The sequence below is a fragment of the Rousettus aegyptiacus genome, unplaced genomic scaffold (genome assembly GCF_014176215.1).
Source record: "Rousettus aegyptiacus isolate mRouAeg1 unplaced genomic scaffold, mRouAeg1.p scaffold_m13_p_6, whole genome shotgun sequence".
NCBI classification, from domain to species: domain Eukaryota; kingdom Metazoa; phylum Chordata; class Mammalia; order Chiroptera; family Pteropodidae; genus Rousettus; species Rousettus aegyptiacus.
In genome coordinates this window covers 1,366,104-1,390,463 of record NW_023416309.1, presented here as the reverse complement: position 1 = coordinate 1,390,463, position 24,360 = coordinate 1,366,104, and the positions used below count along the sequence as shown (strand labels likewise).

Here is a 24,360-nt window from a genome sequence, read left to right as displayed (position 1 = left end):
CCAACAAAGGATTAGTGTTCAAAATCTGTAAAGAACTCCAGTTCAATGGCAAGAAAGTAAATGATACAGTAAAAAAACGCCCAAAATATTTAACAAAACATTTCACCATAGAAGGTATATGGTTGGCGGATAAGCCCACAGAGAGTTACTCAGCATCATTAGTCACCAGGGAAATGCAAATTAAAATCTCAATCAGATACCACTACAGTTATTAGAATGTGTAAACTTTAAAAAATAATAATAAATAAATAACACATAAAAACCGGTAACACAAAGATTTGGCAAAGATGTGAAGCAATAAGAGTGCTTATATGTTTCTGATGAGAATTTAAAATGGTGCAGTCATTCTATGATACAGCATATCCCCAACTAGGTGTTCACCCTAGAAAAACAAAAACTTACGTGCACACAAAAACTTATTCACCTGTGTTTGTAGCTGCTATATTCAGAATTGCCAAAAAAAGAAAGAAAAACAAAAACCTCAGTGGGTGGATACATAAATAAATTGTGGCATATCCTTATGATAGTATACTATTCAGCATAAAGAGGACAAATCTACTGATACACACAAGTTGGATGAATCTTAAAAGCATTTTTCTAAGGCAAAGCTATCAATCTCAAAAGTCCACATAATGAATGATTCTATTTATATGACATTATGGAAAAGCCACAATGATAAGTACGGAAAACAAATCAGTGGTTTCCAGGAGCAGGATGGGTTGGACAACAAGGCAACAGCACGTTAAGTTTCTGGGGTGCTAGGACTGCCTTGATCTTGATTGTGGTGGTGGTTACATGAAATTACGCATATAATAGAGCTCAGAGAACTGTCCACACAAAAATAGGCAATTTATTTGTAGGTAAACTTAAAAAAAGTTTTTTTAACTTAAATATGGTTGAGACTCTATATTTAATTTCTCTGTCTCACAGTGGCTGCTTGCTCAGCCCAGCTTGGAAGTCTGTGACTGTTTTATGCCCATCCTCTCAGCCCTGTTGTGCCCTCCAAAGGGCATCCAAATGTATACCATGTGGGAACTGCCATGGTATGTATGCATGTCTACCATGTGTTTGCACATGTGCATACTGCAGGGAACAGCTCTGCACAAGGTGGCATGTCAAAGAACTGTCATACTGCACTTGGGTTAAAAATTCAAATAATAAAAAAAGATGGGCTGATCATATATTTATTGATGGCTGGTCCTCATGGTAGGGTTGTCAGATTTATCGAATAAAAGTATAAGATGGTCAGTTACATTTGAGCTTGAGATAAATAACCGATAGTTTTAATATATATATATATGTCCCAAATTTTGCATAGTATTTTTTTTTGGCAACTCTATCCCATAGGCCTGAACAAATACTAAAGTTTCCTTTCCCATGACCTTTATTAGTCTTTTGGGACTAATTTAAGCCAAGTCCATATGTTTATTTCTGCATTTATTCATTTGTTTACTCATTCAGTAAGTATATTGAGAGCCCACTATGTACGGGCCTCTGTATTACACAGATGAGCAATAAACATAGCCAGACCCCAAGCTCAAAGAGCTAAGATCTAGATTGTTACTGTCTCTGGCCACCAGTGTCCCCTGAGCACCCCAAAACCTAAGTTGTCTTTTGTAGTTCTGATGTTTAAGATAAATTTCAGCTCAGAGAAGCCAAACACAACAAGCAAGGTTTAGAGGGGATGGGAGGATGCTCCCAGTAGACTAGTGATCCAGTCAGTTTAGCCCAGCTGAGCCTGCTTGCCACAGCCCACCCGCACCAAGATGAGAAGCCCTCCCAGCTCTGATAAATGATGGGGAGGAAGCAGCATGGAGCTATCTACAGAATACTTCCCTATTAAGAAGCTTCTCTTCACCAGGAACTTTGGCTCTGAGCCTGCTCATTAATCACATGCGAGGCCAAGTAGGGACTGGCTGGGATAATGTACTCCACCTCCTCATCAGTGTGTTTGGGTCCCCATGCCAGATGGAACACGATAAACTTTGTCTATGCTTCTCCTTAGGCCCACCATACCTGGCTGGGCCCCTTGCTTTGGTTATGGAAGGCAGGTGTGTTATGTTACTCAATGTCCATCCTAGACTCTTAAGTTACTGAGCACCATTGGAAGCAGACCAGTGAGAGGAGCCTGCAAAAAGCAGAGACATCCCTTTTCTCACTCAACTCTGCATGTTTAGCATCCTGCCCAGGCCTGCCTATTGAGTAGGGGAGTAAATATTGACAAAAGAAGCATGAAAGGGATGAATTTTGGTACGACTAAAACTAGTTAGATGGCCTGTTATTATCAACTTACAGAGTCCTTAAATGTAAGAGTGGGACCAGCCCACACAAGGGAAGCTGGCAATCATAGAAAAGAGAGATATAAATAGATAGATAGACAGAGGGATGGATGGATAGACAAACGTAGATATTTCACATGAATAGCTGAGAAGCCCGACCATCAGAAGTTTCTAAATGCACTGCTGTGTCTTGTCTTATACGATTGGTTTCTATACTTTGGAAAAACTCGACCAGTTGATTTAACTTTAATTTCTAATTATTTTTTGATCTAGTCACTGCGAATCAAACAGCATGGTGGGGCACCCCATGGATATCTAAATTAAAAATGTAATGGCAATCTATATTTTAATGGCATCGAAATATTTGCAATCATTTTCAGTTTTAAGATTATTACCATCACTATGATGATAGAATTTATCTGGTGCTTCATGCTTATGTATCTTTATATTTTTAAGTAAGATTGACTTTATGTATATCTAATATCTTCAAACAACTTGCTAACGTGATCTCACAATAATTATTTCACTCTTTTGACTGATGCATTGAGACACGGGATAGACACATTGTAAAATTAAAATCCCAAAAGTCGCCACCATTTCACAGCCAGTCTTGGGGACTAACTTCATAGCAAGTTTCATGCCATATGGATGAGAAATATCTTTTGTTTATGGGATGTCTCTGAAGGGGAAATGATACAAACTTCCCTTAATAAAGTCACTCATTTAAAAGTCACTGCATTTATTCTCTCCCCTAACTCTCATGAGACCCATTCACTAGTCACATAACAGGCCAGGCTCCCCTCTGCTGTAACTTCCTACATGGCTTCAAATCATTTCCTGTGCCCTTTACCCCTCCCTAGAACAAGCCACGTGGCAGCAGAGAGCATGGGTGATCACTGTGGGGCCCTCTGTGGAGTGGGTGTGTCTGGAACTTCTGGCCAGGCCTCTAACATAGGCATTAGTGTTTGACTCCAGGAGGGTCTGCACTGGGGAAAAGAACTGACATTTGCATAGTGCCCGTTCTGGCCTAGGAGTTGTGAGCTCTGCAACTTGCTCTACAGTGTTATCTGGATTTCGGAGTATAGACTCACTGGGGATAGAAACATGAAGTGCTTTGTATTTTTTCAACTACTGCCACCAGCTATGTTATGTTGAGCCTCTCTTTCCCAGGGGCAGAAGGACAGACTGCTAGGAAGGCGACAGCTTAGAGGCAGAAAGATTCTGTGGCCCTCACAGCAATAGCTATGCCAGACACTTGGCAGAGATGATGGAGAGGCAGTGATGATAGTTAGGAGAGAGATGCAGACAGAGGGGTTGAGTCTTACAGGAGCCACACAGTGATGGTGATGGGATTTCCTGACATCAGTTTCAAATATGCTACCTAATGTCAAGTGCCGCCCATCATCATTCGCTTAGGTGATATGTTCTAAAGTGACTTGCAAGCATGCTAATGGCTCTTCCTGTATCTCTAATCTCCACAGCAACTACACAAAGTGTCAATCCTATTTTTAAAATAAGAGAATAAGGCACAGAAAAGTCAAGTGACTTCTTTAAGTTCACACAGATAATACAACACAGTAACAGATGTGTCTGATATCAAAGCTATGATCTTTTGAGTACACTGTACTGCTTCTCTTTTCTCTTCCTTCTGTTGCCTTTGCTCAAACAGTAGGGAGTGCTTCATCGTGGAGGGCACATTGTTGGTCCCCACTGACTCCAAGGGGCAGAAGACATTCTGGAATCCTAGCAATCCCAGGGTGAAAGTCACCTCTCTAACAGAAAATTAGGGCTGCTTGTCCTGCAGCCTTAATTTTGCTATTCTTCTCATGACATCCTCAAAAAAGATGTGTGCTGTTTTTGGTTACCCATGGGCTCTCTGATATTTGCACCAAAGTGTCACAGAGTCCTCAGACTCTGGGTGGCCAGACACACACTCAGGTTCATTTTCATTTGGCGTAGGTTTGCCAGGGAACTGCAATGGGGCTCACCGCAGTCTGTTTAAAGGGGGATGGAGTACACTGGGCTGAAGTAGCTGGCCAACTTGATGCAGAGTGAGAAGACAGGCATGCAATCTTTGTCCAAAGTCACTGCAGGAGTCAGTAATACAGATGTCCCATTGACCTTTTGGAGGGACCACATGTAAACCAGGGTCCCTGAAGAAACCATTTCAGCTGGACTCATTGCCTGCTTACTCCATTGCCCAAGGGCCAATGTGTGGGGTGCTTATTTTTATAGAAACATATGTATACATCTAAGTATATCTGGATAATATAAATTTTAAAGATTTTTAAATAGCATTAATGGAATCATTTGATTTTAAGAGCTTGGCGATTAACAACAAGAGAGTAGAAAGAAAGAAGAGAGAGAGAGAGAGAAACAGTAAAGGGTACACATAATGACACCAGCCAGTTCACTTAATAGTTGTGTGCCACAAGTGGGCAGCAATGGAGACAGAACTCTGTTGTTCCTCGGCCCCTCCAGTTTCCATAGGCTGCCATGGTGAGTGTGAAAATACAGGCTTTTCATCAAGCCTGGCCCAGAACATTAGCCCACTCATTACCAGATGCTCAGCAGAGCAGCAGTGCCCTCTTTTGCCCTGGGAGCTGCCAGCTGTGCAGTGGCCCTGAGAGGCTGTATGCCAGCCACTGGAAATTGGATGTTCACCATGTGAGCTCTCTTTAAAGTTTAACCACTGTACAATGCACTTCCATTATTTTCAAATAGCCTCGTCCATGGGTCTGTCCTTTGATGCTATACTCCCCCATCACACATGCACACCAGCCTTTAGAGCAGGGGTCTCCAAACCCCAGGCCATGGACTGGTGCTGGTCCGTGGCCTGTTAGAAAGTGGGCTGCACAGCAGAAGGTGAGCAGAAAGAGAGGGAAGCTTCATTTGTATTTGCAGACACTCCCCAGCGAGAGTATCACTGCTTCAGCTCCACCTCAGATCATCATGCAATAGTTTCTCATAGGAGCACTGGTCCCTGGTGCCAAAAATGTTGGGGACTATTGCCTTAGAGGCATATCACACCTCTTTATAGTGACTCCCTACTTGCCATTTCATTCAGTCCTCATAGCTCTCCTTTGAGGCAGGAACAGTCCTTCAACCCAGAGATAAGGACTGGGAGTGGTTGCTCTGGTGGAGAGAAAGTGATTTATCCACTCACACAGCTCACTCTGTTTCTGGGCAGAACATTCTTCCCATGACATCAGAGCTGCAGCAAACCGAGTATCCATGTAGAAATTATTGGGTTCACGTCATTTTGCAATTACCTGACTAATCTGATCAATGTAGCTCTAAGCACCTTACTGAAGATTATGGATGTATAGCTTTGTCTACCCCTAACATTATTTTCTTTTCCATTCTTAGCACTAGTAAGGCTTTGCACATATGCTTCCTGAGAAGCTGTTATCTGTCAAACTTTCCCCTTCCCCCGGTGGATAATAAAAATTCAACTTTTATTTGAAGCAAAAGTTCCCAGGGGGTCACATCGCCTAATAACAAAAGATGATGATTTCTTATTGGTTTAATAGCATCTATTTTGTAATTTTGAATGTGCTCTGTTTTAATTGGATTTGTTAAAGGAACAAAAGGGAATAGGTGCCTTACAATTAAAATAAAATATTAAGATTATTAGTTTAACAGACTATAAATGGCTTGTTCATCAACCAACACATTTAAAACACAAAAACGAACCTCGACACACAAGAAAGTAGAAGAACCAAAGTCAGTCCTGGCACCTTTTAATCCCTCAAGTAGAACGATAATTTAGTTTCAGCAAACATGGTTTCAGTACTGCTACTGCTAGACAGACATCACTGGATTTTCTCTTCACAGCCATGGCTCCCCCTTGCAGATATCTGTATCTCTGAGAAGCGGCTTGACAGGGTGGAAAGCACAGGGTTTTGACCCATGTGGGTTGCCATTAGTTCCCCATTTACCTTCCAGGGACCCTGGACAACCTCCTGAACCTCACTGAGCTTCAGCCTCTACTTCTTTAAATAGGATAATAGAAGCAGCTGCTTCCTAAGGGCAGAGTGGGGATGAGTGAGGGCTTCGGAGGCCTTTTTCGTGACTTAGTATGAAAGGTGGGTGTTTCAGATAGAGGAAACATCAGATGGAAAGGTGGAGGAGAGGGACAAAAAGTGGAGGGGAAGAAGGAGGCAAGAAAATGGGAGGGAGAGAAAGAAGGAAAGGAGGTTAAAAAAAAAAAAAGGCCAGATGTACAATTAAAAAAAAAAATTGAGGGGCAGACATGATCCGGCTTATTTTTCAAATGATACTCTAATTGTTATGAGAAGAATCCCCAGGACATGTCAAACCAAGGAGAGCAGGCTAGTGTCTATGTTTCCCCCAAGGTGATCACAGACAGGGTTGTGCCCTCTCCTTTCCGATTTCTTCCTGAGACAAGAAGATACCCAGGCCTGAGGCTGGCATCAAGGGTTATACTGGGCTGGTACTCCTGTGAATGATGTGCTCCCAGTAGAGTCTGGGTTCTACCAGGATACTACCATGTGTTGACCCCATAATTCAGCCCACTGAATAGGCAACAAGGGGCAGCAGAGAGAGCCCAGACATGGAAGGGAGAGGACTAGGCTGGGTTAGAAGCTGCCTCTGCCACGTGCTCGCTGGGGCCATGGCCAAGCCACTTGCTCCTCTTCTCTATCTATACTTGCCTTGCTGGTCTATACTTGATACCTTGGTGACCTCACCTAATTACAAACATACATTCACACACACACACACACACACACACACACACACACACACACACCTCTACTTCTTTTTCAATTACATAAATTCTGTGAAGTCACTCATGTCATCTTTTTAAAATAGGTGTGTGTGTGTGTGTGTGTGTGTGTGTGTGACAGAGATTTTAAAATATTGAGCACATTTGGGTCTAAAAGGGATATCTAAGAGAGCGTTCCTTGTACATACATAAGAAGGCACCGCATATACGAAGAACCAGAGGTTTGTGGTGAACAAGCCTGGTTCAACTCCTGGCTTCCCACTTCCTTCTAACCTTGGACCAGCTATGGTTCTTCTCTTAGCCTCAGTTTCTTCAGGTAAAATGCAGCAATGTGAGGATTCCATAGGAGAAGCAGCTCAGAGCATGAAAGGTGATTGGTAAAGGCAAGCTATGGTAATGAGACAGTGGTGGTAGTGACAATTGTGAATTGAAATCCTGATTTGCCTGGTGGGAGCTGCCAGTAGAGGAGCACTGGAGAGGTATTCGCAGACATGTGGATTAAGCAGGGATGGGAGTCCTGCTGTCTGAGGCAGCTCCATGCTGTCCTGAGTCCTCTGTGAGCCTGGCAGTGCTACAGTGGTGGAAGAGGGGTAAAGGAGTAAGCCGCCTCAGGCAGCCATTCTGGTTTCTCTCCAGAGGTGTTGCCTGAGAGCTAACGCCCCTTCCTTGTAGTGAAAATCCCTAGTTAAGTACAGATGACTGTGATATAAAAACCACATAGCCTTTTATGTGTGGGTGACCACAATATGGTGCAATGTGGTGGAGGATATTTATTTAAACAGTGGTTAAATTTTCTCCCTTCAGAGGTGAAGGCCATTGGAAGGACCATGATTTAATTTTTAAAGGGATGCTTTAGGCGTAAGGGTACAAAGGGCACTTTTATGCTTATTGTTTTATGTAAGACACCTTTCAAAAATGCTGTGACTTCTAACCTTAATTTTTTTCTGTAGATACATTTCCTAATTCAGAGTTCTCTTTCCTTCTTAAGTCTTTATCAGGCTTTTTTGGAGTTATTACTGAAGCATTCAACACTATCATCAATAAGAGAGACCCCTTTTCTGATACCTTGGGCAAATAAATATAACGTGCTAGGAATGGAGTAAACTATGGCAATAAAGGCAGCCAGCACTTTGTTTAGGACAGGGCAGCTGCTGAGCATTTTGCAAATGGGGATAGTGCTCATGTATTAGCTATTTTTCTGTTCCTATTGTTGTTTATAAAAGTGCTCAATAGAAAGCAGGCATGTGGGTAGCAGGGAATGAGGGGCTTTTGAGGCCAATAGAACTGAGTTTTATCCAGAGCTTTAGGGCCAGCCTGATTTTAATCATGAGCTTAGTTTATTGATCTACAAAATGGGCTCGAAAATTGCAAGCTCTTATGAAGAGGAAATGAGGTATGTTAAGCGACTAGTGTGTGGTGGGTGGGTACTCAGTATGAATGGTGATCTGGCTCCTGCAGTCTCTGCCTTTAACATGGTAGATAATGCTGGTAGATTCATCAAACAGCACCACACTGACCACCTCCCTCAAATTAGCAGCCCCAGGACACTCCCCACTGGTCATTAATCCCAGTTGTAGGACTTCTGGGACAATCTTTGCTGACTTCCAAGCATAAAAGTCTTTGTCACCTTTTAAATACAAATTCTTAATAATAATATCAGTAACAGCACAGTAAAAGTAAATATGATAGTACCTTGTAGATATTGTTATATCTTTATCCACGTTTAACCTCTAAAGCTCGCCACATACAGCCTAAGCTATACTCACTTGCTCATTCATGCATTCATTCAACAACTTTTTAAAATTAATTTTTTATTATGGTGACATTCATTAATGAAATCCAAAGTTTCAGGTGTACTATTCAACAGTAAGATATATATATATATCTCACACACATATGTATATATACATATGTATACATATACATATATATATTATATTGTGTGTTCACTGCCCATAGTTAGATTTCTTTCTGTCACCACATATTTGACCCCTTTTACCCTATCTACCTCCCCCCTCGTCCCTCCCAATTGAACAATTTGTATTTGAGTCATTTTATAGGTCAGAAGATATGCAATGAATGAATAGACATTGTATTTCTCATGATACTCCTATTTTAGGAGAAAGTAAATCAAGCAATAAAAAATAAAACAAACCAAAAGATCACTTCAGTTGGTGTAATTGCTCTGCAAAAAAATATAACCTGATGATGTGAAAGGAAATATCAAGGGTCAAGAAAAGAGTAATGGGATAAAGGAGCTAATTTAAACTGAGATGGTAGGGGAAATCCTCTCTGAGATGACTTGTGAGCTGAAACTTGAACACTTCCCACATGGGAAGATTTGGGGAAGAACACTTCAGAAAGGTTCATACCGAGTGAAGAGCCCTCACAGTGTGGAGGAGCTTGAAGTGTTTAAGGAGATGTGGGGGAGCAGGTGCTGCGAGGACTGGGTAGAATATGAGGGCAGAGGGTTGAGTGAAAGTTTAGAAGTGTTACTCTGGCTGCTGGGAAGTCAACAGAGATAAAGAAGGGAGAGTAAGTGAAGACAGGCTGGTTGCAGGCAGGAAAGGAAGGTGGTGTGTACTAAAGGGGTGAGATAGACACAGGAGGATAGTAAATATTCAGGATATGTAGCTGAAGCAGAATTGACAGAACAGTCTTCTGGATTGCATATGCAAGTCAGACAAAGTACAGGAGCAGGCTAAAATTTCTAGTGGGTCTGGTGTTTTCTATATATTCTCACTCTTTTGTTTTGAGCACTAACGTTATGTCCAAGTGTGTTATGTGCATTATCTCATTTAATCCATCCAGCTCATTCTACAGATAAAGCACTGAGCCTCCAGAGTATGTCCCTTGTCAGAGTCACATGCTAGTCAAGCAGAGCCAGCATCAGCTCAATTTCCTTGTCTGTGGGCTTAACTGCCATTTGGCTTTCCATGAAAATTTGACTTTGCAACATTTTATGATAAATTTGGTCCTTTGGGCTGACAAGGAAGCTCACGACTCATCATATTTTCTAGGCTCTAGCCTGAACTGAGTCAGATTCTATGGGAACTTTCATCTTAGTCTACGTCAAACCCCACTCTTCAGGCTCATCCCTCACCAAAAAGAAAGCTTGTGTGTGTTATTAGACTTAGCTCTGGGGTTTGAGATGAGTTCTGTTATGTGAGACTGGTAGAGAGCTTGAAAATTGAAAACTGGTAATGAATCAATGTGGCAATGAACTGAAAGCTGGCAACGGATCATGCAGGAGTGTAGCCCATCATACCCATTTGGAGAGTTGCACACCTTGTGTTCTAGGGAAACTTAGGGACTAAGAAATATCTAGCTTTGACTCTCCCATCACCCAGATGATGAGTGGAGGGAAGAACATGGTCACCCTCACCTCTCCTCAGCATTGCCAGCCAAAAAGCATTGGGCAGCAGTGGGAGACCCTTGGAGTCCCTAAAGGAAGCTGGAGTCATGCCACACACTAGATCTAAAATTCAGTCTCTAGACAACCATGAAGGCTTAGATGCTCGGCAGAGCAGACAGTGGCTGTCTTAACCTCTCTGCTCCCTTCCAGGCTGAGGCTCAGACCCAGAAGACATGAGCGCACCAGCTTGGAGACCAGTCACAACTCTGTCTCTCTCTAGATGTGTGACTTTGTATGTGTTTCCTAACCTTTCTGACTCCCAATTTCATCAGACAAGAGCTAGTATTCAGTATTTGATTCACATAATAGCCACATAGGTCTTAAATGTATTGAGAACCTACTATGCACCAGACTCTTTGCAAAGCAATGATACTACATAATTTTTAACACATTAAAATTAGGTTCCTGCCTTCAGACTGTGTATGGATTATATTGGTAACCTACTATAGGCCAGTCATTTTACAGACATTATGAGTAATTCTCATAACCAGCTAATATATTAATTTTTATCTCCACTGGACAGATTTGGCAATATAGGCTCAGAGAGGCCACGTAGCTGGTCCAAAGTCACACATACTTTTTCTCATTATACCTGTCATGGAAATAGGGACATGAGGCCTGTGTTACTACTGTGTTCCATAAAGAGTGTCTCCTTGCCAGACCCAGTTCCAGTGTTCAGGATAGCTTGTATTTAAAAAGCAGATTGTGCTCCAAAGCCCACCACAGTTAGCAATAATCAAGTAAAGTCTGCTGAGGTTACCTTACTAGGCTGGAGCCTCCTGAGTATACCAGTAGCCATACTGCAGTTTCCTTAGAAGGGTAACAGGCCATGGGGAAGAAGCAGTTCAAATGCTAGTTTCTACCTGCTATGGAGTCACCAAATGCTCAAGGAGGCTCAAACTTTATAAAAAGAATTAGAAGTGACCTCAAGGCCCCACAGACTTGCGCCTGACCCATTCCAAGCTTGCCCACAGCCAGGCTCCTGAGGACAACCACTGGGTCTTCAGCTAGCTGCCCTTTCTACCCGGGTCTCAGGGCCAGCTTCCTCCTCCCTAAATAATGAATTACCTCACGTCTGGATTTGAAATAAAGTACACTCAAGAGAACCAGCATTTCCAAAGTTGCTTACTCAAAGAAGGATAGAAAAAAAGCAGAGTTTGAAGTGGTTGGCAAAGTTAACCTATAAATGCCAGGCCACAACCAGAGAAAAACTTACCCTGACAGTCCCAGTTCTTCCTCTTCAACTGTGAAACTTTGTCACCAGGCAACAGGAGACTTGCCTGGAGTTAATTAGCATAGTTTAAGGCCAGCCTGCAAGGTGAAAGAACACAGTGGCTGAAAGAATATCCTGGGCACCCAAACTTCCCAGCAGGCTGGTTTCCTCTGTGTTGCAAGACTCCTGCACGCAGTGTGGTGGGAAGATCGCAGGAGGAGGTCAGAGGACAGAGTGGCTTTCCACGGAGACAGCCAGAAATGGACGTTGCCAACTGAGAAAAAAGCCATGCTTGCCTCTTTCAAGAAACAAATATCTTACTTCTATAGCACTGAATTCCACGAGATATCTTCTACTACCTTGTTATTTGTCCAAATATTTTTTTCTGTTCTTTGGTTTTAGAGAAGGCTCTTTTATCTGTTTATTTGAACTTAATTATGTCTTGCAGTTTTCTCTATTAATATTATGTCAATGCTGACATGTAGTTTCTTAAATCTATATTGAATGCATGTTAATACTGAATTTGATGGACTTTACTTTCTCTGTTATTTTCAATTTGGCACTACCATGAATAAGGCTGTAATTAATATATTTGTGCCTGTATAGTCTTTTTGTTCAGATTTCTTTCTTTAAATTAAACTTCTAGAGATTGAGAAAATTGGCAAAAAAGGATAAATATTAAAATTATGCAAATAATAACATTGTAGAAAAATTAGAAATGCATCTATACAAATGAATATTAAAAATACTCTAAATTGCACTACCCAGATAGAAATAGGAAATAAATAAAATACTTAGCAAAATTAATTCAAGTAGCAAAAATTTTGGAAAGTACAAAAAAGCAAAATGTAATGGTTTCAATTTAAAAATAAAAATATAGTAAATCGTTAAATTAGAAATACAGTTAATAATAAAAATTTAAATTCATGAATTAAGTACATAAAAAAATTATGTACAGGCTTTCTCATTACTATTTTGTGTAATCCAAAACTAAAGTAGGTCATTTAATTTAAACAATAAATGGATTTAAATAATTTCCAAATGAAGATAAGTAGAAAATTTTACTTGAAATCCTACTACTTAGAATATTTGTAATTAGAATATCCATAAAAGTGCATAATTTAAATTAGAAAATAAATAATATAAAAATCATAAAATACAGATAAGCAAAAATAAAATCAATATTTTAAGAAAGAAAACACAAAAGAAGTTAAATACATTTTAAAATGCAGATACATAAAACCTTATAAAATTAAAGCCACTCAATTTCAGCATCTGGAGGTAACTTTATGTTGTATAACCTTCCAGACTATCAAAACATGTACAGCACTATGTTTATGGCCTAGGTGTGTAATAGTAATTTAATTACCTTTCTAATGCTCAATATACACAAAATACTAGTTTGTCAGGTATCTATCTGCCTTCTAATCTAGCCAGATCTAAGATTTTTGTTGTTGTTGCTTTTTATTTGCTTTTGTTTTCTTTTCCTCTTCAGAGGAAAGAGATTGTCTTTGGAGTTAGGGCCCTGGGTCAAAGTTTGGTCCCCGCAGGTGCTCTGTACAGCCCAATGTGTTGGGAGTTCTTGGGTACCTGCTCTGTGCCAGACCCTGGGGTGGCTCCAGCCAACTAGTGCAAACTTCCTAGTCTATACCTCACTCCCTCACCCTATGCTTTCATTTCTTCATCTGTCAATGCAGAGAATGGCTTTGAGAAAATTAGACAACAGGCAAAAAGTCTTTGCACTCTGTAATGCATTAGACAATTATTGTTATTATGTCTAGAGATGTATGCAAGATTTCTACATGTTAGAGAAATAAACAAAGTCAGGAAGTTGTAACAGAAGGGGTCAAATCAATATCCTGTTAATATAGAGGAAATTTTCTGGTTTGCAAAAATGTCTGTCTCTTTATGGATTTCTATTGACCTGTGACCTAGATCTGAAAACTAGGCTAATGTAAAATTGCTTCTGAGGAGAAAAAAAGGAGAGAAAGTGTGTTTCTATGGCCAGTCTCTTGGTTTCTCATGCAAAACTCTGCTTATGCCACAGACTGCCTCCCCAGCATCATTCAGCACAATCTGGAGCTTAAACTGAGGCCTCATGCAGGTGAAAAGGTGGGCAAGAAGCCAGCAGATACTTGCCTTGTTTTGGAACAGAGCCCAAACCCACTAGCAATCACATGTTTCTAGTTTGCCCAGATGAGTGCCTTTTCTTCTCATTGTGCTTTATGTTTTCTTGACCTCTCTTAGTCCCTCACTAACTCACTTCACCATGTGCTCACAGCTGTTTCAAAAACGGAACACACACAGGAGAATTTGGAGAGGAGGCAGGATTTTCAAATATGTCCACTTTAGCTCAGGAGCCACAGTTCTCCTGTAGGCCCTCTTTGGATGCCCGTGGTTGTTTTCTCAGTGCCTAAGGATTAGCCCTAGCTCCCTAGCCCCAGCGGTAAGGAGGAGCATGGACAGAGACTTCAAATTCCATCCCTTCCTAAGCTAAGAGGGTATAACCACCAACCAGCTGAGTCCCTTGGCAGAGACCCTTTGGCCTGGCCTACCCCACCCTCTGAAGGCCCCTCCAGGCTTCTTTGCCAGCCTCTCTAGGGAGGAGGTGATTTGCTGGCCTATGCCTCTGGCTTGCTCTGGGGTTGTGGCTCATGGTGGAGTAGACTCGTGAGTCAGGTGGAGCTGGTCCAAGGGGGTGATGTAGACAACAAAATGATAAGGAAAACCAAGGGTACTGGAGTAAGGAGGGCTCCGAGGCCATGTAACAACATTACTTGAGCTTCTAAAGCACTTCTAGGAGTTGAAGGACATAGAGTTGATTAAAATGAAGCGGTGTGGATAAAAATCGCCCCTCAAAATAAGGAAGGATTTGAACCCAATGTAGTTGTTGACTACTTGCAAAGTTCTGATTAAATATAGTGTTCTCATCTTTGGAAGTCACCCAGAGGAGCTTAGAGACCTGTCTTGGGGTGGGAGTGGGGTTGATTAGCTGTCCTCTGGGTCCACCATGCTAGGCCACCTTCAGGTTAGGCAGAGTAGCCTCCCCAGTCCTCACCGAGTTCTTCTGTTCTTCTTGACTCCATCTCAGGTCCCCTGTGGGCTGAACTCCTGTCCTATAGACTCCATAGCAAAGCCTGAGGAGCTCCTCACACTTGTTGGCTATTGGGTTGACAGAGCAAGTGATCTGATTGATAGGTGGCACAACTATTCTGAGATCGTACAGAAAGATACCAGGCAAGTCTTGACCCGAAGTCAGTCTTTACTCTTATACCACACTCTTCTTTCACTCAGAGTAGGAAAGAATCGACCCTGCTCTGGAACAGCATCAACGACTGCTAGAACTATGCCCACTGAGGAAGCCTGTGCTGGCCTTTCTAGACCCATGATCGCACTTGCATCCCCAGCAAACCATGTTTGAAGGATGAGGTGACGGCAATTCAGAGCGGTGAAGTGGTGGGGGCAGGATTTGGACCCAGGTTCTATTGACTCCAAAGCCAGTGCTCTTTCGCATGCTGCCTCCCTCAACCCTCAGAGGGCTTTGGAAAATCAGGACCCATCTCTGGCACCTTGTTTAATCTAAAACTTCTATTGTATTGATGGAACAATGCAGTTTGTCAACTCTTAAATGCTTTAATTACCAGACATTTATGAAACTTACATAGACCATTCCAAAAGTTCTGTGATTGCCTTCAGATTAATATGATTTTTTTTTAATTAAAAAATTCAGCTCACCTTTAGTTAGTGTGTTGGCACTGCTGGTAATGACATCCTTTCTGATGGTAACAAAAAGATGGCTCTTCCTTGGAGCTCATAGCCGATGAAATGAGGAATGGGATGGTGAAATGCCTTTATCTTTTGCACACCATTCTACCTGGTGGCAGTGTCACAAAAGATCACAGGTAAAATTCTAGAACCCTTTCTGAAAGGCAAAATGACAGAGGCTGTCTCTCATTTCCCGGACCCTAACAGGCACATTTTACCCCTCTAGATCCGCTCCTTTGTTAAACATCTAAAATAAAGTAGCAAGATAAGAAGTTTGTATTTGGTATACCAACTCCACATCCTTATAGCTCAGCTCCACATCTTCAGGAAGGCTCACCTCACATCCTCACAAGAGGAAGAATGCCACTGTCTCCAGCCTCAGTTCTTCCCTTGTTTACAGCCTTCAAAGTGGCCTGCCTTCCAGAACAGGGTAGATGGCCGGCTCACAGAGAGGGAGAACCAAATCTTCACTTGAGTCTTTGCAAACTAAAGCAAAAAAATTAACCATGTTTTGCCTTTATTTATTGTCATTTGCTTGGATAAAACAGACCAAACAGATAATGTATCTATTGGGGGGAAGGGGTGAATCCCAGCCTGGGAGTTGCTTTCTGTTTATAGAAAATCTTCCAAGGAAAGAATTGAATGAGGAAGAATGGAGACCCTGGGACAGATGATGTGACAGCAGTACTGTGGCGGGAGATGAGGCGCTGCTTCTGCTGGGGCATTTGGGCAGCCAGGCCTTGTTAGGCAGAGGCCTGAAGGATCCTGTGCCAGTCCATGTGGGTGGAACATAGAAAGCATGTAGGTAGGTCTTTGGGCACCTGAGCAGCACTGAGGTAGAGGGCATGGCTAAAAAGAAGAGACATGATTTGCTTTGGTTTGGTAGAACATCTGAGCAAAGACCTGGTCTTGAGAACAGAAAGAGAGTCTCAAGGAGACAAGGGAAAGGAACAGAACTGGAAAAGTTGCTAAGGGACACCACAGAGGCCAAGGAACTGGTCTCTCCAAATCTACGATGAGCATTGGGAACACTACATATGGAGGGGGTCCCTTCCCTACATCCTCCCCAACACTGCATCTTGGTACACTTCTAAATCTTCCCTGTCAGAGTAGTCAAAGGTGGTTTTTCTTTAGTTCAGTTTGTTTTCTTAATGTTATTTGTAGAAACCTAAATAAGTACAGCTTTGTAAGAGGTCAATTTGGCAATATGTAGCAAACTTGAAAATGCTCAGACTTTTTAGCCCAGTGGTATCCCTGCCAGAAATTTATCTCATGGAGACACTCATGAAGTATCCAGAGATTTATGTCTGAAGGTGGTCATGGAAACATGATTTGTGGAAACAAAGCCACCACAAGGGCCATCTCACACAGTCCTGATCCATCTATACAGTGGTGCCCTGCTGCTGGAGAAGTGAATGCCATGCTGTTGGCCTGAGAAGCAGGATAGAGTCCTGCATGGATGAGGAAATCCCGTTTATCATCGATTAAAAAAAAAAACCTTGTATGGATATGGACAGACATATTGGAAAAACTTTTTTGGAAACTTAATTGTGGATACTTCTTTAGTGGGAGCAGTAGTTTGGAAACTCATTTTATATTGATGGCCTTCCAATTGTTTGCATTTTTAACTATATACATATATTATACACGTATGTCAATATATTCACATATATTATATTCACAAGGACAAAGAATGCCAAGATGTATCTGTGGGAAATCTGTGTGGGGTACGAGGCCCTTGAGCCTGTTTCCGGATGTCCCTGGGACTCTCCACAGGCCTCCCTTAAGGCAGCAGCATATTCTAGCATCACATAAGTGTGACAGTGACTACAAAAACCTAACCTCTAATAGGGTGGGGTAGGGGCAAGAAGATCTCGGATAATAATCTTGTTGACTGGGAGAGCTACCCATGTGCCCTGGAAATCTGTGAGTCTCCTGGATGCCCTGGCCCTACAAAGCCCCAGAAAGTCCCACCTTTCTCACTGCTCATGCCTTGAGATATTTGGTCACCACCTTTATTTTCTGTCCTACAGGAGATACCCTGGCTCTGATAAGACGATGCTGCAGAGGTGGCAGGTACAGTGACCCCCTCAGAGAACTCTGAGTCTGAGGAAAGCCTATGGAAATGCAAATCAGAAAATAGTTCAGGTCCCGGAGAAGGAGAGAGAAAGCATGTGAAAGTGGCAGGAGGGACCTTTTTTTTTTTTTTTTAATTTACCAAAATGTCCCAAATAATTTAATAAAAAAAATCTCAGTGATTAAAGGTAATTCTTGAGTCTTGGAGTCAGAGCTGGGTAGTATGTGTGTGTGTGCGTGCGTACATGTACACGCACACATGTACACATGCCCCAGGTGCACACAATGCTCCATCATTGAAGGTGTATACATATATATAAATGGTCATAACTCAGGAGGACACAGACATTCACTGTGGCTCCCAGCTTGAATGAGTTGACTTTCAGCCTAAGGTTCTCAGTGAAAGGAAGGGATTCTAAGAGGGCCAGTCTTAGAGATCACATAGCAACAAAAAAGTAACTCTTGGTCACTCAGAAGCAGGCCAAGGAAAAGAGAGACCACAGCGTGCTGTACTACATCAGAGATGATATGGAACTGCACTGGACTGTTCATTCACTAGCTGGCCTTGGTGAACTTTTCATAGGTGCATTCCCTGTCTCCACCCATGACTGTACAACGGAAGGCCCTAAAAGTGAGCGTCTTCTCAAAGGAAGGGACAGGGAGAAGAAAGTTCCTGAAGTCTCAGAGGAGGACAGGCCATTTTGCCTACTGGGGAGGGCCTCTTTCTCTGTGACTGCAAAGTCCTCCTGGCTTGTTTTTTAAAATCATAACAAGGTCATCAGTAAATTTACCCACAGTATTTGTGCTTTTATTTTAACCAGATTTTCAGTATCACATCCAATGGTTAACACAAATGAGTGCTTTATCCTTGGCTGTGGGCTGCTGAGCTATATATATTTTTTCTGGTCAGCTTTGCTTCCAGACTCTATTTGTTTCAGTTCATATTTGAATGAGAGTGGCCTCCCTGAGGTGGCCTGATTTATGCACAAGGTGCATAAGGAACAATGAAAGTGTGTGTTGTCTGCTGTCACCTACACAGTGAGGGTCTCCTGCAGAGGGCTGAGAGGTAGAGTCTAGTGGCCCTCAAGAAGATGCTAACTGTGTTTGATTTATTTCCAATTTGTCTTTTTTGGTAGAAAAGGGACATCAGCAATTTTGAGTATCTCATGCACCTCAACACCCTGGCTGGGAGGACCTACAATGACTACATGCAGTATCCAGTGTTCCCATGGGTCCTGGCTGATTACACTTCACAGGTACGGTATTCACATGCATCCATGCCATGCAGACATCCTGAGGCTTTCTGACCCTGATAACCCAGTGGTCCTCAACCTTCTTGGCACCAGGGACCAGTGTTCTTATGAGAATCTAATGCCTGATGACGAGAGGTAGAGCTGAGGTGGTGATGCTAGCATTGGGGAGCAGTTGCAAATACAGATAAAGCTTCACTCGCTCGCTTGGCACTCACCTCCTGCTGTGCAGCCTGGTTCCTAACAGGCCATGGACCTGGTACCAGTCAGTGGCTTGGGCAATGGGGAACCCCTGTGACAACCAGAGCACCCTAAATCTGCACATAGAGTCTCTGCTGCAAGGTTCAGTCCACCTAGCTGAGGCTGTTCCATGCTCAGCTCCTTGACCTGGAGGAGGCCTCTGAGTCCAGCTGCCTGGGTTCCTGTTCAGCCCCACCTGTGGAAAGGTGGTCTTACCTGTGAGATAATCAACATGACTAGGACAATTGATAACATCTGCCTCAGAGGGCTTCCTGGATTACTCACTACAATGAAGGCAACTAATGCTCATCTGCTGAGATAACTCCATGCGCCAACACTGCTCCTTCAAGTGAAGTGGGCCATTGAATTTGTTCCTAGAATCAACATGTATGTTTGGGTGTGGGAGGAAAGAGAGAGAAGAGAGAAATAGAGAGACACGGAGACAAAGAGAACAAACACTCCCCTATGGCCCAACTTCAGTAACTGAGATGATAGTCTGTGCCCTGCTCTGGTATCTAGACTGAGACATGTGGCAATAGGGGAGGTCGATGGAAAGACCAGATAATTCACTTTTTTTGGCTTCTGTCCCTGGACCTCATGAGGCAGTGGAGGGAGGAGGAGAAAAGCTGACACAGCCTGACCAAAGTGACCTCATTTGGGGAAGACCAGGCTATGGAGCAGGAGCTCGAGGTTCTGGCTGTCAGGAGGTGTGTTAGGCTATGTGTGTAAAGGGCAGAAGGTGGCTGGGTCCTGGGTCAGACTAGCCTTGGCCAGTGCTGCCTTGGGCTGCTTCAATGGCTGATCCTCAGGATTTGGGAGAGGGAGCCTCAGTCTTATGTGACTTCCTATATGCACCTAAAGACATTTCACACAGAAAAACTTTCCTCACCAGCCATATGTTGTTTCTCATTGCACTCATGGTCACCTAAAGCTGAGGTATTTCAGAATTGAAACTTGCAATACCCAGGTTTCACTTACATTTTTCAAAGTGCTGGTTTACTAACCCTTTTTGTTTACCCCAGATATGGTTACTCACTGCATTTAAAAACTGGCAATTTCTTCCCCAAATATGGATTTTCAATATCTTTTGGAAAATCAGGAGATTTGGCAAATATGAAGCCCGGTTCATGGCCTGACGCTCAGGGGTCTTAGGAGAGCTTGCTTCCTTTTTGCCCAACCTGGCTTCTGCAGGTGTGAGATGGTGACAGGCCCTATACTTCCTCAAACTGTGGTATTCACTGCTAGTGAAAAGGAAGCAGGGTATAAATACCTTCTACAATGACATGCAAATCCAGGGAACATGTGGCTCCTCCGTTACCACACAGAACATCTTTATTAAAAGAAAACATTGAGGATATCTGGCCTGAAAATGCTTCAGGTCTTTTTCACTGTTGTATATTCCCAATGGTGGAGGGAGGAGTGTGGTTACATGCCTTCATAGTACAGAAGGGAGTGGGCCTCCAGAGTTATGAGGCTGTCTCTTTCCTTTCTTTCACAAACAGAAGACTTCTCACTTCCTTGAAAATGAGTTTCATTCTAAACAAGGACCCTGAACTATTGAAGCAAACTGCTCCAGAAGAGCAGTGCCAGGTGCCCCATAGACAACAGGAAATCTTTGGAAAGTCTCTTTTTAATAACTGGTGATCATGTTCTGATTTGGGTCAACTTGAAACAGGTTCAATGTGAACTCAATCTTTTCCTCCTCTCATTTCCATCTCCTTCCTATTAAGTCTTTGTGGATCACTGGCTCCAGGGCCGTAAAACCCCAGCATGCCTGCTAATCACCAGATGGGGTCAGACGAAGTGATAGTAAACCAATAAAGAGAACCGTAAAACTAAAGAGCATGGCTCCTGAAGTCTCGATGGGGCACACGAGGGTCTAGGGGAGTTAATTCCAGCTGCACATCTGCCTTCTAGACATTGAACTTGATGAATCCCAAGACTTTCCGGGATCTTTCGAAGCCCATGGGAGCCCAGACCAAGGAAAGAAAGCTGAAATTTATCCAGAGGTTTAAAGAAGTCGAGAAGACTGAAGGTGAGTAGGTCCCAGCTTGATTTTTGTCTGCAATGTTCATCTGAATGCCTCAGAATCATAGCTGATAATTATTTAGGCCATCACCTAGCCTACAAATAGTTACACTTGAAAAGAGAACTCCCTCATCCAGTGATCTACATCCTGGCTGTATGTAAGAATCATCTGGAGAACTTTTAAAAGATACTGATGTCCAGGCCCCATCTCTGGAAATTCTGATTTAAATAAGTCTGTTGTGAGGTGCAGCTAGGTGATTCCAACATGCAACCAGTACTGAAAGCTATCATGCTAAGATCTCATACCTCCATACCTAGGAGCAGGAAAGGCAGAAGGAATTAACATTTGTTCAGTGCCTTCTATATTCCAGGCACAGGCAAACCTGCATTTATATGTACAATGGTCCTTTTCACAGAGGACACTGAAACTCTGAGTTCAAGCAACTTGTTTGAGATCATAGCCTCTAAGTGGCAGAGACTGCGTTTGCATGGTTCTAGAACCTAGTTCCCAAACTGTGTTCATCTGCATATCACTGTTACAAATTTTGCCCATTCACATGCCTCTGCTCTTTTTGCCTTAATGGTTTTCTTTGAGTTTATTCACTTCTTAAACTTTAATGGATTTTAAAAGTTTTCTATTATGCATTTGATGCTAGCTATATTGGTTTTCTTAAACACTTAGAAATAAACATATAACTATTAAAATAAGGATATCCATCCATGAACTATGAAAAATTCCCCCATGAACCAGAGGTGGCACACTTCAGGAAGGCTCACTGGGCCTGGAGTCCTTGCCTTTGGTGTGCAGGTTCTCAGCAGGAAAGCAGGCTCCTGCTGCATCCCAAGCAGCCCCCGGAGGCCACATGGACTCTGCCCAGAACCCTACACTGCATGGGGCTGGCGCTAAAACTTGTGGTGCAGGTGGGAGGCGGTGAGAGGAGTGGGCAGGCCCTCCTTACCCTGATATCTCCTCTGGAGGTTAAAGTTTAATCAATATGACCTTTCTCTGGCCTTTGTTCTTCCTCCAGCTGCTGGGCATTGCTAGGTCCTTTTCTTTTCACAGACACAGGCCAGAGGAGCATCAGATCTCACCAGCTGTGCCTCACCCAGGGCCCTTTTTGACACCATCCTCTCCCATTTAACCCAAATGTGCATTAAAGTTTCACCTTGAATTTTGTCCCTTGTTCAAATATATCCAACCACGTCCTAAACAACTCTGATGTAGAGGACTCCTGTGGGACATGAGGGAGGGCTTCAGGCTGAGTATGGGGCTGTCAGTAAGCTGACTAAGCAAATATCTTGAGCAGCTGGCTCAGGCCTCTGCTGACTGCTGCTTGCCAGCTCTGCCACTCACTTCTGACATAAGCAAGTTTCTGATTTGCTCTGGTCTTCATTGTGAGATGGAGATAATGAATAACATCAACTCATGTGTGAACTCAGGGAGAGAATGACAGAGGGCACACAGCAGGCACAATGCTCTACAGGCGGCAACATCACTCATATTCTTTGCCGGAATAGTCTCACCGTGGTGCTGCTTCTGCCTCAGTGTTCCAGCTCCACCAGATCCTAGATGCAGAAAAATGGGGAAGTTTATGCCTCTGCCACCAGTGGTCCAGTCCCCTCTGGAAATGAGGAAATTCATGTCCTCACTTACTAGGATGGCCCTGAGTTAACGAGCCTCTCTTTCTCTGCTCCATGAGTAGAACACCAAGGCTCCATTGGCCTGCAGGTTCTCTCTAAAGCAGGGCTCATTGTTGCTGCTTGTGCTTGAGCACCATATAGTCTGAGTATCTGCAGCCTATCCCAGGACAGGTGGGAAAAACACCCAAGCATGTCCTTTTATTGCAGGAGACATGACTGTCCAGTGCCACTACTGTACTCACTATTCCTCGGCCATCATCGTTGCTTCCTACCTGGTCCGGATGCCACCCTTCACCCAGGCCTTCTGCTGTCTGCAGGTGAGCTCCCCACCTTACATTTCCCCAGACCCCTGCACATATTCAGCCATATCTCACAGACTAAGAGCTGAGTTTAGATGAGGCAGGGACCCCCATGCTAGAAATCCAGTTTTCAGCCAGTGATTCCCACTTGAGGCTGGTTCCAGGATTCAAGACCATGCAGCCAAGTCAGGCTGCTTTTTATCAGTTACACCTGTATGTCTGCTCTACCATCCTGCAAAAAGACTCTAAAATATAAGAAATGATATATATGGGGGGGGAGAAATTTAACATAAATAGGTTTTAGTAGAAAAGCAAAAGCAGGAGGCTTGAAGATTTCCTTGAAGGTAGGTGGTCAAAGATTATAAAAATAAACACAAAAAAGCAAAAATGAAAAGATGATCACTTGTGACATCAGAATACATAAAGCTATCCTAAATATAAGCTGAGAGGCTTAAAAGGGCAAACGAAATATATGTATACTGAAATGAACAGCTAAACAAGAGAAAGAAACTAATTAACTTGCCCACACATAAACTAACAGATCATCATGCCAGTTTAGGATTGCCAGATTTCACAAATGAAACTACAGGACACCCAGGTAAATTTGAGTTTCAGATAAATAATGATTTACACTAAAAAAAAAAAAGTCGTTTATCTGAAATTCAAGTTTAGCTTGGCTTCCCGTGAGCTGGAAGTGAGCAAGTCTGACTCAGAGGGGACAGTAGTGTCCAAGGCATGTAGGATTGCTGGGACAATGTCCTTCATGGGCAACAGAGAATTTTTTTCTCTTCCCCTTCTAACGTCATCCCTGGGATCTTGCATCTTAGATTACCCTAGGGATACAGCTTTTGACTGCGGAGTGCCATTGGCTAGCCCAGCTGCAGCCAGCTGGCTTGGCCAACTCCACAGCAAATATAACATGACCCAAGTTTAGGGCCTGACCTGATTCAGGCCTTGCAAATGTCCTAGGGAGAGGAAGGCATGATCATGTTGGGTAGCAGGCCACGTAACATGCATAGACTTGTTCTGATAGCAAAGCTTCACCAAGGAAAAAACATGAGTGTCCCAGGATTCATGTTTTTTGATCTGTCCTCCTCAGCAAGGTCACTCTTTGTGGACACTCATCTGAGTGACCTTGACTCCCAGAGAATCAAAGTCAGCACTAAAGCCTATGCCTGGGTCTGTACTCTTCAGCACGAAAGCCAACTCCTATGTTCTGGGCAGGAATGGGTAGGCAAGTTTAAGGTGCTTTCTCCAATGAGCAAAAACCCTCCTATGTTGTTTCTTGGCAGTCTTCTCTCTCCTTAACAGCATGGTTTGTCTAGACATTGTATAACCCCTCTCCCTGGAAATTCACTCAAAAATAATAAGTGTGCTTCCCCTGAGCCTTTCTCAGGCAACAAG

At 42.9% G+C, this 24,360-nt stretch overlaps 1 protein-coding gene across 11 annotated transcripts in view; it reads left to right on the top strand.

Annotated features, from left to right (window-relative positions):
• WDFY4 (WDFY family member 4) overlaps positions 1-24,360 on the top strand; it is a 271,485-nt gene that overhangs the window by 213,250 nt on the left and 33,875 nt on the right. For all 11 annotated transcript variants that reach the window (XM_016142861.2, XM_036223477.1, XM_036223475.1 and 8 more), the window contains 4 exons: positions 17,456-17,498; positions 18,635-18,754; positions 20,906-21,023; positions 22,865-22,974. In XM_016142861.2, the coding sequence (XP_015998347.2) occupies positions 17,456-17,498; positions 18,635-18,754; positions 20,906-21,023; positions 22,865-22,974 (391 nt within the window). The remainder of the gene's footprint in view (positions 1-17,455; positions 17,499-18,634; positions 18,755-20,905; positions 21,024-22,864; positions 22,975-24,360) is intronic.